The following is a 14,529-nucleotide window of genomic DNA, read 5'->3' as shown; positions in this document are numbered from 1 at the left end:
TGAGCTCGAATCATATGCTTTGGCATGCCGCAAAGAAGAGTGGGCTCTCCCGGTTGTAAGTTGCTAGGCAACTACGACTTGCCTTTTCCGGATCGCACATGGCAACCTGGCCGTGTCAGCAAATCAAAAAGTGATATGATGAAAAAACGAGACGTGAAGGAGCACAATGATGGTTGACAACATCTTTTATGTGCGTGGCGGCTGTAGGCATTATTCCTATGATCACAAAAAGTGTGACGATGTGATGTTTGTTGGGACATCTTCACCAGCGATAAACCTAGAGAGCCTTGATGTAATGCATAAATTAGGATATGAAAGAGACGCTATGTAAATATCCATAACCAAACAATGACATCAATTGCTATCACAGATCATTTGTTGTACTTTAAGATGACGTTGCCCGAGGATGTTTGTATTCAGAAAGCTGGAAGTCGTTGCCATGTTCATCGATAAACGTAGTGCACACCTGATCGACCAATGCAGTATTGAAAAGAAGAAGGTTACCACAAGCACTTTTACCAATCTAGATAGCTTAGGTTACATCGGCTTAAGGAATCCCTTACATGCCATTTAGAGTTATCATGCAAAAGGTCTTCTCTTTGATGATTGTATTTGTCAATATTGCACATCAGATCCAATTTGTATGATAAATCCATTTTCACGTGCCATTGGCATCATAAAAGATGTCACGAATTGTATGCGTTTTGTCAAGGATTTCTTGCGGAGTACGCATGATGTATAGGATGGAAGCGAGCAGATAATAGAAGTAGTCTTATTCCACTTTATTCTTTCTAGAGTCATTCATATTTACATCGTACCAAGTGTGTGTGTGGGAGGGGTATTGCATTTAAGCTGTTCAGGTTGTTCGTAATGCTAAGGTAATGGATGGGACCGCACTAAATTATAAACAAGAAGCACTGTAACTAGGTAACGAGAAGAATGAATGGGTAGTCAAGTCAATGGAAAGGTAGCGGGCTAATGGAGGGGATTTGTCATATGAAATACCAAATTGTGGGGTACCACAAAAAAGATACCAGCTTACTATTTTGCATTCTGCTCTTTCTTTTGTACTCCATAATGCCATTCCTTCAGTCTCTTAAAGATTATGCAAAGCGACACCGAAAAGGCCTAATGGTCACTGCTGCTATTGGTGGTGGCAGTTATCTGCTCGGTCGTTATGCGACAGAAAAGCTACGCGATTTCCAAGAAAAGACAATGACAGAGCGTGTGGCAAAGGAAAAGTAAGTGGGTGGTAGTGGTGGTTGTGGTTGCCATGGAGGAGCTATATGGGCTAACCTACCAATTAGTCTCAAACGACGCTTTCAGCAAAACCAAAACGACTGCGTATTTACAGTACTCTCCTTGTTACCAACACTGGGCGATCAGATTTTGAACGAGATGAATATCGAAGCAGTCTGGGCCAAATTGCAAGAAGCACGTAAAGCTGAACGACTTGAGCAGAAACGGTTACGAGAACAAGCTGCCGCTGAAGCCGAAGCTGCCAAAGCTGCTGCCGAAGCTGCTGCTGCATCTACAACAACTACAGCGACCGAAGAAGAAGAGAATGAAAAGGAAAAGGAGAGTACAACAGCTACCAAAGAGCAAGACCAGCACGTGGATGAATCAAAAGAAAAGGGAGAGGATGCATCAACCCAAAAACCTTTGGATGAGAGCGTCAGCAGCCTTGGTGCATCTGTCGGCAGCCTTGGTACATCGATACAATCGGAAGGAGGATCATCACCAGTGACACCCGGTCTCTTGGATAAAGATGAGAAATACAAGTTATGGGAAGAGATCAAGATGAAGAGTAAGTGATGGGAAATAAGGGATCAAAATTGTTGCTGACAATGTACGTTAGGCTTTACGCGATCATTGACATCGATTTATTCTCTTACGCTCTTGACCTTGTTGACACATCTTCAGCTTAATTTACTGGGCAGATTCACCTATGTATGGTCCGTGTCAGTGTTGAATCGAAGCGAGCCAACTATTCGACTACAACATGCCGATGAAGAGCCAGAAGGCGGTTTCCTTGATCCACAAACAGAACGCATGTTCCTTAGTGCCAGCTGGTGGTTGCTTCATCGTGGTTGGAGACTTTGCGCAAAACGTGTCGAAGAAGCAGTAGAGGATGTGGTCAGCGGGTAAGGATCGCTTATAAACAACAACATGGTTCGCATCATACTAAAATTCTCAAATATGATAGCCTACCTTTGAAACGTATCCTTACGCATGAAGATGCTGAAAACCTGATTAGCAAGTTGCGACGACGTGTGGAATATGAGCGTGATGGCATCTCACCTGTGAGGTAGGCTGAACTTTGTGTGTGTGTGTGTATGTGCTTGTACCATAGGTGGTAATTAACCATTTCTCCAGCTGTCGATCATGGATGCTACCTGAGACGGATGAGGAAATCCAAGAGTTCTTGATGCAAGCAGGGTTCGCAGAGAAATACCCTGAGAACGAGGCAACTCTTCAACTGAAAAAGCTGCTGGATGAAACAAAGGATTATATTGATAGGTAATGGGAAATGAGAAAACCAGTATTATCTTTATTGACATGCTACTTTCTCGATCCTAGTCCTGATTTTACAGCTGTCCTTGGATCATGTCTCGATGAAGTCTTTGCAATCTTTGATCATCATGCATTTGCCAAGGCGCTTTTGCCAGGGGCTGGACCTATGGATCTTTCAGGACAACGCATTCAAGAAATCAATGATAATGAGGTTGTGGAAGTAACCAAAAAAGTGACACTTGCAAATCTACTACCTGCTATCGGTCGACAAGCTCATCTGGCAATTTCTGGCAATGAATACTTGAACGTAAGCAAACCGCGGGAGCGTGTGAGTGAGTGCGAAAAGGTAGATGACTGATTTGGATCAATAGGCATTTGCATACATCAAGGAGCTCCAAGCGTTCTCGGCAATGATTTACACACAATACGGCGAGGAAATTACTCAAGCTTGATCGTCTAATTTAACATTTTCAAGTCGCCCACCACCACCCTACTACACATGTACTTTTTAACCAAAAGCTTTCCCATATCATTCCTTGATAAAAGACCCACATTTAATGAAAGAAGAAATCCCATAGTCATGCCATGTATCCATTATCCAAATATGTGGCATTTAAAGTGAAGTAAGGCGTATTCATTTCAGGTACCACCACGTACGATATCGTCAGCATCGGCTGTCTCCGATGATTACGGTTGCGTAATGTAACATTGCAACAACGGTTGATATGGCTACCGTATAACGTCGCCATGGATACGCGTTGTCTCTAGAGCTAAAGAAAGACTTGACCTATGAACAAAAAAAAAACAATGATTGAATGCGCAACCAGCACATTGCTTCATCAAAATGTATCATGCATTAATGCTGCGCCACCCCATCCGGTTTTCGTGAAAATCGATGATGGTGTTCGGAGAGAGCATCATCATCCTTTGTGTGTCGACGTCTTTCCTCCAAGGTAAAGTATATACAGCCCGTTTCATCATTCACAACAGCCCTTTTTTTCCATTTTGATTTTTATATATGTAATATGAACACAGCACATACAACAATGACGAGATGGGCAACATGAACAACGTCTAGAGTGGGGTGTTTGGGTTGGGGATTGCACGTTATATATATACAAGTGTGGATTTGACTAGTTGAATGACGGTTGTTCCAGAAAGGTCAAGGGTGAAGGAAAGAAGGAAGGGGGGTCTCATCAATTGTGGGGGATGGCGGAAATGGAGAACAGGAGAGATGAGAGAGAGAGAGAGAGAGGAAGCCTTTAAGTAATAGTTGTGTGTGCCTTTTGGTTGATGCTCCGTTAGGTGCTTTTTCCACTTTCTTTCACTCACTCTTCCTCTTTACCCGTTATTTGTTCGTATCTAACCTAGTACTCACTCTCTTCTTTTTATACTAAAGTCGTTACAGCCTTTCAGGTAAAATGTCACTCATGGCTCTTGCACGCCGGGCTTGTTTCATCTGGTTACTCATGCAACACTCTACTCTTATGTCGTCTTAGAATGTCCGAAATCAGAAGGAAGCTTGTCATTGTTGGCGATGGTGCCTGTGGCAAAACCTGTCTGTTGATCGTCTTCTCCAAGGGCACTTTCCCTGAGGTAAGTTGCGCGCTTTACATGGATGTTTTTGTTAAGCATAAAGCGTCTCAACGAAGTATCTTCTACGTAGTTTTATGTCCCCACCGTCTTTGAGAACTACGTCGCTGATGTTGAGGTGGACGGCAAACATGTTGAGTTGGCTTTGTGGGATACTGCTGGTAAGTGGGGGGATGATGATGCATTGATTTATAGGAAGGGGAGAATTCACCTTTATGTATCTATTCAGGCCAAGAGGATTACGATCGTCTTCGTCCCTTGTCTTATCCCGATTCTCATGTTATCTTGATTTGCTTTGCTGTTGATTCGCCTGATTCTTTGGAAAACGTCCAAGAAAAGGTACGTTACATCAAGGATCCCCCATGATTTGAATACTGAACGTTTGCCCTATAGTGGATCTCAGAAGTAGTCCATTTCTGCCAAGGCTTGCCCATCTTGCTTGTCGGATGTAAGAAGGATTTGCGAAATGATCCTGCGACAATTGAGGAGCTCAGAAAGAACTCCCAGCGCCCCGTCTCATTTGAAGAGGTAATAATACTCATCATCATTACAATGCTGTAGCTTGATTAACATCCATTTTGGATATAGGGTGCTAGTGTGTCCCAACGTATCAATGCCTACAAATATCTCGAGTGCTCCGCAAAGAGTGGTGAAGGTGTTCGTGAAGTATTTGAGCATGCCACTAGAGCCGCTCTCATGGTCAACCGAAAGAAGAAATCCAAGCTTTGCGTTGTTCTGTAGACAGCTCGTCGTCTTGTAGTAGCTCGTTAACTCTCTTCTCTTCTCTTCACACACACACACACACACCTAACCCCAACCCCTCCCAAACACTTTCACTCTCCTTTTGTGCCACTCTTAATTCTTCAGAATTCTTTCTTTACCACCTTTCGTCTTTCATATTTCTATTCTTTTTCTTCGTGTCCACTCATCACCCCGGGATGTGTTGCTTTTCTCGGTCACTCTCTTATCTCTATTATCCTTTTGCATGATCATCGAAAGAGTTTGCTTTGGACACACCATCCATTGATTGTTGTTTCTTATTGTTGATTGTGGGACAAATCATGATTATGCATCGTTGTGGGATTGGGTTGGGAGTCATTAGAAAGGGATTAGGGTGGTTCATGTAATCGCGACAACGTATAATCTCAATGAGACCTGGCATGTGTGTTTTTGTATATCCATCTTTTTATTTTGTAAGCATTCTATCCTAAAACCAATAGCTAAAACAAGGAAGAGTACCTGATTGATAAAAGATGTGTTAGCGATCATGCGTAAACAAAACGATAAGGAATGCGTGTTTACATAGCCGTCAGGCTCATTAATTCAGTATTTTTTTTGCTCACATACTGTGATTCGAGCAGAAGATTATGCATCCTTCGGATATGCAAACACGCAATGAGCATGGATAGCATTCTTACCTTGTAGTAAATGAAAAAACCAGAGAAAGGATACACGAGAATAAATTTTCGCCATGGCGAACATTTATACTAGCGTTTGGTGGCTTGGCAGCAGCATTGAGAAAGCGGGTTATCTGACTTTGTGTGATTGATATCCACAAATGGGCTTGCATCAACTTGACACCATCAACGCATAAATGAGCACTCTCGACAATGAAAACACAATGATTCCCCCCCCCCCTTATTCATTATTAAGCAAACCAAAGTCAATGGTTGATACAGCTGATGCTGCGCCATGTTTACTAGAAGCAAATGTAGGTCACATCTCTCAAACGACAATAGTAAATATCACGTCTTTATTCAATCTATGACATCGTCTATGTGCTAGATGAACTCTTAGAGATCGGTAGCAGTAGGCATGTAGGTACAATGAATGTTCTCTGGTGGAGGAGAGTTGCATTGGGTGTTGGAAGACAATGATAATTCCCGTGCAGTGTGTATCTCAGCCTCTCTCTTCACTTGTTCACCACCACTATGGATAATACCGAATCACGCAAACGACCTGCATCGGAAATGAGCGACAAGGATGAGAACAGCAACAAGCGACCTCATATACCCGAGAGACGTGAAACTACCATCTTTGGCATCAAACCAGTCGACGACATTGTACAATACGTGGCCGATTTTATAGCAACCCATTGCGATCAGGAGAATGTCGAAGTCAGTGCCCTCTCCTCATCCCCATTCCATATGTGGCACTCGTGTCGATGTTGACTTTTTGCACTTTTGCACAGATCGAAGGAAAGCTGGGCCTGTTGATAGACAAGCAAACTCGACGACGGATCAATATGAATGCGGTGACTGAGACAGGTAGGTAGGAGAAGGAGGATGCTGTCGATACGCGATAATGATGATGGCTGATGATGTTTTGGTTGCCATAGTAATTGGTGCTGGACTGGAAGGCCGAGTACGATTTGAATCCAATATGCCATTAGCTCAGCACAAGCATTTCAATGAGATGCTCAATGCGCTTGTGACCAAGTCTAATGCACGTGGCTATCGGGGTGAGCGAATTCATTACAAGCACACATATGAAACGGATCGGTTTTATCATCCAAACAACAATGCAAGAACCAAATGGCGTGTTACTACAAATCAGCAAACAGGACAAGTAGGTGTCAAAATCCTCCTCCCCAAAACGATTCAACATGGTCAGGGTTGCTTATAGTGAACATTTGATAGCTTGTGGAAAATGGCATCATTGAAAAGATACGCGTGGCCGATCTCAACATTCATGCACCTACACAACCACTGGACTATAGAATATCAATCAACCTCGAAATCCCACGTAAGTAGAGAGAGAGAGAGAGAAAGAGAGAGAGGGTCGCCGTAGCTTTCAACCACTCTACTCACACACACACGCACACACGCTCTCACAGGCCCCAAACCCACCGGCAATCCTGTCTTTGAACGAAACAAGGATCGCGTTTCTTATAAACATGGAGGAATACATTTTGATCTTACACAGGTCAAAGGTGCAGCGGTACGTGTGTTTATTTGACAATTGGGATATGATGACATGAGAATAACAAGTCAAATGCAATATAGGACAAGGATCCCGATGTGCGTCACGAGCTTGAATTAGAGATTATGGATCCAGCACAGCTTGCAAGAGAAAGGTCGAAAATGGCCAGAGGAGAACCATCGCATTATTTGGATACCATTGAATCATTTGTAAACAACATACGCATTTTATCGAGGAAAGCACTCAAGATCCCACATAATACATAAGAATAAACTGCTACTATGTTTGGGTATTGGATTTATCTACCTCGTGGAGAGTGGACTCTTGTTGAGATGGCAACCTTTTCATGTTGCTATGATACTGGGTCAGCGTCATTTATGCATTCAAATACAATTCCTTATGCAGTCAAATGCTACCCGAATTTCCTTTTGCTGTTTTCTTTTAACTCATGTACCGATCGATGCATCGCATACCTCTGTTCAGGAGGCGACGTCCACTATCGACATTGGCTACGGCAGGACTCATTGTGACAGGCGTACCAGCTGGTCTATATCTTTACAAGGTGTGTGTGTGTGCGTGTGTGTAGTGTCATTCATGGAGTTGGCTCATTTGTAACTTTTTTCTTTGCAGTGTCTGATGCTCGTGTTGTTCCAAAACAAGCTTATCTATTTGGGGTATATACCACCTGGTTCGAGGCATGAACGCTTTACGTTTGACAAGTCGTTATCTGGGTTGGATATCAAGGAGGAAACAGTATGGACAAGTGATAGGAAGCAGCTTCATGGTTTGACAGTCAAGAAACAAGATGCAAATGATCGTCATGAGGGACCCATCCTCGTCTACTTGCAAGGCAATGCAGGCAACATGAATCATCGATTACCCTTGTTCAAAACGATCCTAGCTGCTGTGCCATCATTGACGATCGTTGGTGTTTGCTATCGAGGCTTTGGAAGCAGTAGCGGAAGAGCTACCGAGAAAGGATTACGGATCGATGCACGTGCCATGTTTCAACACGTTCAATGCAACCATGGTGGAGGAGGATTGGATCGACCCATCTTTATTTATGGCCATAGCTTGGGTGGTGCCGTAGCCATTGACCTTGTCAGCCGATTGGAAAAGGAAGGCAAAGGAAACTTGGTCAAAGGATTGATTGTGGAGAACACTTATACAAGCATTCTTGATATGGTCCAAGCCATGTATCCTCGCTACACGCCATACCCGCTTATTGCACGTTATTTCTTATGGAATCATTGGCCCAGTCTCAAACGCATTCAAGATGTTCGTACAACCCCAGTGCTCTTTTTATCTTCCAGCAAAGATGAGATTGTCCCTCGTGAACATATGCAAGCCCTTTATGATGCTGCTAATCCACAAAAGCGTTCCATCACCCACTTTTCACGCTCCACACACATGGATATGTATACAATTGAGACAAATCGGTTTCAGCTTACGCTTGCTGAATTTATAAAGAGTTGCAATAATGGTTGATCAAAAAGGATTGTTGTCATTGGTGGTGATGGTGGTGTCTATAATTGTTGAGCTTGTGTATATATATATGTGGGTGTGTGGTATTTAGAGCTTGGCAGGTTGCGATCCCATCAATCCATTTTGTCGCAAAATCGCCTCGATTTCCGGCAAGACCGTCTCATCTTCAATGGTTGCAGGGACACGTACAGGTTTGCCATCCACCATATCACGAATACAACGACGTAATGTTTTTCCACTGCGAGTCTTGGGTAGTCGTTGGACATAGATGGCTCGTTCAAAACAGGCAATGGCACCGAGATCTCGGCGAGTAGCAGCCACAAGATCCCGTGTAATCTTTTCCTTGTCAAAGTTTTGTCCCGGCTTAAGAACAACGGCGGCAAGAGGTACATGTCCCTTTAGCTTGTCAGGTAGTGGCACCACACAACATTCGACCACAGCTTCATGGGCATTGATGATTTGTTCAATGGATCCTACGTATCATTGTTGTCAGCATCTTTAGCCTTTTCCTTATCACCCTCTTACCTGTTGATAAGCGATGTCCTGCAATATTGATAATATCATCTGTTCTTGCCATGATGTGCACAAAGCTACATTTTTTGGGGTTAATAACATCCCATTTACATTGCTTGTAGTAGTAACATTACCCTTCCTCGTCAATGATGCCGGCATCACCTGTATCAAAGTATCCCGGGAAACGTGTAAAATAACTCTTTTTGTATCCATCTCGATTTTTCCACAATGAAGGAAATGCAGCAGGCGGCAAAGGAAGCTTAAGAACAATATCACCAAAATGATTAGGTGTGTGAACTTCTTGGTGTGTGTCTTCATCAAGGATGCGTATGATGGATCCAGGAACTTGTTTTCCTGCTGCTCCCCATTTGATGGGCACGGAGGTATTGCTGTTACGCGCTGCACCCACACAACTTGCTGTCACCGGTGATCCAAGTTCTGTTGTCCAATAGTGATCAATGACGTGTGCATGATGAAGCACTTGTTTGCACCAACGCAATGTTTCAGGATCGCTACGTTCGCCAGCAAGGAACAAAACATTGAGACTGCTAAGGTCGTAACGTTTCGAGCAAAGAGCATCTGGATCTTCACGACGAATAGCACGCACAGCAGTGGGTGCAGTGAACATGGTATTGACTTTGTAATCGGATATGATGCGCCAAAAGGCACCCGCATCAGGCGTGTTGACGGGTTTGCCCTCATAAAAGACTGAAGTGACACCTGCCATCATAGGTCCATAGATGGTGTAGCTGTGTGACACTGCCCATCCAATATCACTTGCTGTAAAAATGACATCGCCTTTACGTACATTGTAAATGTATTCCATGGACCACTTTAATACCACAGCATGTCCACCATTGGATCGCACGACTCCCTTAGGAACTCCCGTTGTACCACTTGTGTATAATCTAAATTTGCATGTAAGTATGTATATGCACACTTCTCCTATCCCACCATCACTACTACTTACGTATATAAAGGATCCTCGCTATCCACCTCAACACATGCTTCAAAAGCACGACCTTCTTGACGTACACGTTTCATTTCAACATGATAATCACGATCGCCCTTGTTGTAATCCATGTCGGCTTGTACCTTGCCAGGTCGCTGCAGTACCACCTTGATCGGCACTTTGTGTGTTGCCATTGCACAAGCGGCGTCCACGAGTGCTGCATAATATAAATACACAACCGAAATTAGCGTCCTTTTTTTTATCCACTGCTCTGGGTACATCAATGTCACTTTTTTATACATACGTTTATATGGGATCACACGCGTTGGTTCAATACCACAACTTGCTGTTACCAACACCTTGGGTTGTGCGTCTTGGATACGTTTGGCCAACTCTTTTGGAGCAAATCCACCTATGATACATGCATGGTCAATCACATGGTATTGCTTATGAAAGAGCTTTTTTTTCCTTACCAAATACTACGCTGTGCACCGCACCAAGCCGAGCACATGCAAGCATGCAAAACGCAGCTTCGGGTACCATCGGCATATAAATCAACACCGTGTCACCTTTGCGTACCCCATAATCATCGTGGAGCAATCCAGCCAAGTGAACCACCTCATCACGTATATCACCGTACGTGTATTGACGCTTTGTTCCAGATACTGGCGAATCATAAATCAGAGCCACTTGGTTTTGATCTTGGCGGTCAATGCAGTTGTAACAAGTATTGAGCGTGCCTCCTGGAAACCACACATAGGGATTATGGTCGTTATCAGCACCCACTCTTTTCTCCATCACTGCGCGTGGTCGCTTGATCCATGTAATGTCGTCAGCAGCCTTGCTCCACATGGCAACATCAATCAACTTTTCGATAGGTTCTTCCATGGCTTGCTGCATATTGAGTAGTAGTAGTAGGCGTGTTGTGTTGTTTGTGTGAAAAAGGATACTCTAAATAGGGGGGAACAGGTAAAGTGGTTTATATATGAGGGTCCAAGCGGGGGTTGTGTGGGAAGGGTAACGAGCCAAATTATAATAGTGTAGCATTTTGCGGGGTGGTCGTGGGAATGAAGAACAGCCTTTTTTATGCTGGTTCCTGCATATGCTTATTTGAGTATCCTTCCTTATACAACATGCCAAAATGATGATTGCTTTGCTCTTTTTTTATTTTACGTAGGTTGTTCTTGTATATGGTTTTACTTTGGAGGGCTAACAAAGGTTTAAAAATAAGAGTGTTAGTAAAAAGAGAAAGAATAGGTGGTGGCACATGCATACAACAACACATGAATGTGCTGAGGATAAAATGACACTTACTTGTACACAATCTTTCTCGTCTTGATGGGGGACCATTTGAAGCGCTTCAACCAAAGCGACAACAAAGTAAGACCGGAGAGAATGATCGTTGCCTTCATACCCATCTTTTTACGTTCATCATGCTCAGGTTCAGCAGCCCATGCCAAAAAGGTGGAAACATCCTTGGCCATCTGTGAGGTAGTGGCGGGTGTACCATCTTCATATTCAACAACTTCGTCAAACAAGACACGAGCCATGGCAATAGCACCACCAGGGAAGTAAGGGTTGTAGTTCATGCCTTCACGGACTTCGACACCGCCAGGAGGATCCATATAACCCGTCAAAATCGAAAAGACGTAGTCCTTTGATGATAATAATATCAGCCATCTTGTTGTTTGCCACCTTTTTCTTCCTTATGGATGTGTACTTTACCTCACCACCATGACGAGCCTTTGTGATCAAAGAAAGATCTGGGGGCAAAGAACCAGCATTACCAGCACGAGCAGCTTCCTCGTTGGGATAAGGTTTGGGCATATAATCGGAAGGCTAATGAATGGCATACGTATGAGTCTTGTCATCATCATCCTTCATCCATTGTAGAGAAGTATAAATATACCTTGCCAGGACGCATAAACATCTCGCCATTCTCATCAGGACCATCTTCATATTCAACTTCTTCAGCCATGGCCTTGACCTCTTCTTCAGTGTGAGAGACGCCAATCAAGTTTCTCCAAGCAATGCGATCAAGGGAATGGCAAGCGGAGCACACTTCTCGATAAACTTGATAACCACGACGAATGCTGTCTCATGGGAGTTATTATCATCATTGGTGGCTGATTTGGATGAGTTGATATACATACGATGCGTGATCATAGGTGCTCAAAGGACCACTGTGTGGCCAAGGATAGGATGGAGGATGAAGACCTTCATCGGCCATGTTGGCAGAGATATCGCTATCGACATACATGTACGCAAGACCAGTGGCACCTACAATACCAGCTGTGACAGCTGCAACCTGCTTTGGGTTCTGTGATAAACGATAGGTGTTGGTAACGTTGTATTCTTTTTGTTCGTATGGTGAATACACCTACTTGAGTGACAGCAGGCTTGGTGGAAGCAAAGCGTGTCTATTATATATGCATGGTCATGGTCGCGATTGGTGGAGTGAGTTGTTGTTGGTTGTTGACAATGTTGGCGAAAAAGGTGTATTCATTTACCTGCACAACGGGCTTGACAGCCTGTTGAACAGAGCGTTTCGTTGCAGGCGCGATCCGAGACAACATTGGGATAGAGTAGGGAGTGTAATATAGAGTTGTTGGCCTTGGAGTAAAAACAAGCGGACGACGGCGGGGCGGGTTTATCTTGACAAGGTCGTTCGTTGGCTGGGTTGACTTGTATTTTGACGACTGGTAAACGCCCTCCTACTACGCGTGACGTAAACGTAGCCATTGGTCAAATTCCATATATTCAGGAACATCATCACACACACACTTGGATCTATGTATACGTGCACAATTGAAATTATATATAAAAAAAGGGTGGGGGGAAATGGAATAAACTACATGTTTGGGAAAGAGGTTGTTTCTACTACTACTACTACTCTGTGCCATCTTCACTCGATCGCATCATATATTCGGAGGGTCGTCGTGCTTTGATATTAGAGAATTGCATTGGACTACCGGATCGGATACTTGATGTTGGCGATGCAGGTTGACTACCAATACCAGAGTCGCGTGTATTACCAGAGGATGGAATCGTTGAGCTGTAAGAAGGTGGCGGGTTCAATAATGGCGTTACCAAGGAACGACAAGACTGCAATCTCGCTTCCAAACTCTGAAATCACATGCCATTATTAATAACACTTTCTTCTCTCTTGCATAACAACATTCAAACTTACCCTCACACGGCTAACCATATCTTGCACCATCTTGACAGGATTCGAATTGGTAGAAGCCAAGCCATTCATGTTGCCACCCACACTGGGTGTACGGGGTATACGGGTACGGCGATCATATAAAGTGCTGCCACGATCAGGGGTTGAAGAGCGTGAAGTGGTTCCTTGTTGTTGTTGCTGTTGAGCTTGCTGTTGTTGTGCTTGTTGTTCCAAAGTATTGCACCTTTTCTCAGAGGCGTGGAGTTTTCCTTCCAAATCATGGATGGTATCACTTTGCTTAGAGCTCTTTTGACGTAGAACGGATAACTCATGGTTGACATCTATCGCATGCATTAGCCTGCTGCTTTGTTTTGAGGGACATCCACACATCCTACTTGCCATTGAGTTCATCTTTGAAACGTTGTACTTGTTCTGTGAGCTGATCCTTGGCTGCAATCTCGTTCTCTATCAATCTAAATTAGAGATCATGATCGTCATTTGAGTAAGTGACTCTCTCTTTACCCAAAATAACATTGCGCTCAATGGCCTTATTCAACTTGACTTCTAGATCCGAAAGCGATGATGAAGCCGCTCTAATATGAAAAGAAAAGGATCATTATAAGAAAGATGTAGTCATCCCCACACTTTACTTTACCTCTCAGTACGTTCCAAATCATCATTGTCTAGTTCCAATTCCAAGATCTTCCTTCGAAACATTTCTTCTGTTGCCCTGAGGATATCAATCTCCCGCTGCATTTGCATCATGCTCATGTTTTGTTCATGCTTGGCTTGCGTGTATTTGGACTAGAGACGAGCATCAGCATCACCACACATATAAACGATGAATATCAGGAAAAAGAGGTGTTTTACCTTCCAATCGTCGGCCTCATATTTAAAGTGTTCACAACGTGCCTTCAGGTCCTTGTATGCCTTTTCTGTAGTTTGAAGCTCCTTTTCTAGTTCTTCTTCCAATTCGCGTGATGACACTTGGAATTCGTCTAGGGCTGCACGAGTCTCTTGCAATGTCGCCTCGAGATTTTCTGCATGCGATCGATAGTATTCTAGTTCCTCTTGTTGAGAGTTGAATTGCCTATATAGAAATAGCACACCCTATTAGTATGCTTTACAATTGGAATGAATAAAGCAAGTTACATGATGCGTGACGATGCAGAAGACAAGTCAACGGCCATTATGAAAGAAAAGGAAAAAAAAGAGAGAGATAGAGAGAAAGAGGGTACAAGTGTATGCCACTTTCGTCAGTCGTGAATTCAAAGCGGGGCTTTCTTTTATACCCCATCGTGATGGTGGTACACACCCACACCCACACCCACATACAAACAGAATTTCATCCGACAAAGATGGTGGTGTCATTGTTCAGTAAGAA

General features: G+C 43.6%; 7 protein-coding genes across 7 annotated transcripts; 4 read left to right on the top strand and 3 right to left on the bottom strand.

The window, feature by feature from the left end:
- Positions 1-1,077: 1,077 nt before the first annotated feature.
- Positions 1,078-2,966, top strand: O0I10_002859 (uncharacterized protein; the record flags this gene model as incomplete). The annotated part of the gene is made up of 7 exons (XM_058482937.1): positions 1,078-1,241; positions 1,308-1,807; positions 1,859-2,144; positions 2,207-2,308; positions 2,377-2,520; positions 2,581-2,821; positions 2,886-2,966. The coding sequence occupies 7 exons, from the start codon at positions 1,078-1,080 to the stop codon at positions 2,964-2,966; spliced, it is 1,518 nt and encodes a 505-aa protein (XP_058346504.1).
- A 1,048-nt stretch (positions 2,967-4,014) lies between these two features.
- On the top strand, positions 4,015-4,848 carry O0I10_002858 (GTP-binding protein rhoA; the record flags this gene model as incomplete). The annotated part of the gene is made up of 5 exons (XM_058482936.1): positions 4,015-4,110; positions 4,181-4,268; positions 4,337-4,446; positions 4,501-4,635; positions 4,696-4,848. The coding sequence occupies 5 exons, from the start codon at positions 4,015-4,017 to the stop codon at positions 4,846-4,848; spliced, it is 582 nt and encodes a 193-aa protein (XP_058346503.1).
- Positions 4,849-6,038: 1,190 nt separating this feature from the next.
- Positions 6,039-7,295, top strand: O0I10_002857 (uncharacterized protein; the record flags this gene model as incomplete). The annotated part of the gene is made up of 6 exons (XM_058482935.1): positions 6,039-6,224; positions 6,299-6,374; positions 6,446-6,675; positions 6,747-6,852; positions 6,944-7,047; positions 7,113-7,295. 6 exons carry the CDS (start codon positions 6,039-6,041, stop codon positions 7,293-7,295), a joined length of 885 nt encoding a protein of 294 aa, XP_058346502.1.
- A 182-nt stretch (positions 7,296-7,477) lies between these two features.
- On the top strand, positions 7,478-8,517 carry O0I10_002856 (uncharacterized protein; the record flags this gene model as incomplete). The annotated part of the gene is made up of 2 exons (XM_058482934.1): positions 7,478-7,591; positions 7,660-8,517. 2 exons carry the CDS (start codon positions 7,478-7,480, stop codon positions 8,515-8,517), a joined length of 972 nt encoding a protein of 323 aa, XP_058346501.1.
- Positions 8,518-8,601: 84 nt separating this feature from the next.
- O0I10_002855 (uncharacterized protein) lies at positions 8,602-10,879 on the bottom strand (the record flags this gene model as incomplete). Its single annotated transcript, XM_058482933.1, has 6 exons — positions 8,602-8,987; positions 9,040-9,104; positions 9,162-9,935; positions 9,998-10,196; positions 10,284-10,391; positions 10,453-10,879. The coding sequence occupies 6 exons, from the start codon at positions 10,877-10,879 to the stop codon at positions 8,602-8,604; spliced, it is 1,959 nt and encodes a 652-aa protein (XP_058346500.1).
- Positions 10,880-11,289: 410 nt separating this feature from the next.
- O0I10_002854 (uncharacterized protein) lies at positions 11,290-12,555 on the bottom strand (the record flags this gene model as incomplete). Its single annotated transcript, XM_058482932.1, has 6 exons — positions 11,290-11,634; positions 11,705-11,818; positions 11,889-12,072; positions 12,133-12,299; positions 12,364-12,399; positions 12,490-12,555. The coding sequence occupies 6 exons, from the start codon at positions 12,553-12,555 to the stop codon at positions 11,290-11,292; spliced, it is 912 nt and encodes a 303-aa protein (XP_058346499.1).
- Positions 12,556-12,868: 313 nt separating this feature from the next.
- Positions 12,869-14,335, bottom strand: O0I10_002853 (uncharacterized protein; the record flags this gene model as incomplete). The annotated part of the gene is made up of 7 exons (XM_058482931.1): positions 12,869-13,105; positions 13,170-13,486; positions 13,545-13,610; positions 13,668-13,738; positions 13,801-13,949; positions 14,016-14,235; positions 14,298-14,335. 7 exons carry the CDS (start codon positions 14,333-14,335, stop codon positions 12,869-12,871), a joined length of 1,098 nt encoding a protein of 365 aa, XP_058346498.1.
- Positions 14,336-14,529: the final 194 nt, after the last annotated feature.

This window comes from Lichtheimia ornata, assembly GCF_029851405.1.
Source record: "Lichtheimia ornata isolate CBS 291.66 chromosome Unknown scaffold00008, whole genome shotgun sequence".
In the NCBI taxonomy this organism is placed as follows: Eukaryota; Fungi; Mucoromycota; class Mucoromycetes; order Mucorales; family Lichtheimiaceae; genus Lichtheimia; species Lichtheimia ornata.
The sequence above is the reverse complement of the archived record's forward strand: the minus strand, read 5'-3'. Positions and strand labels throughout refer to the sequence as shown.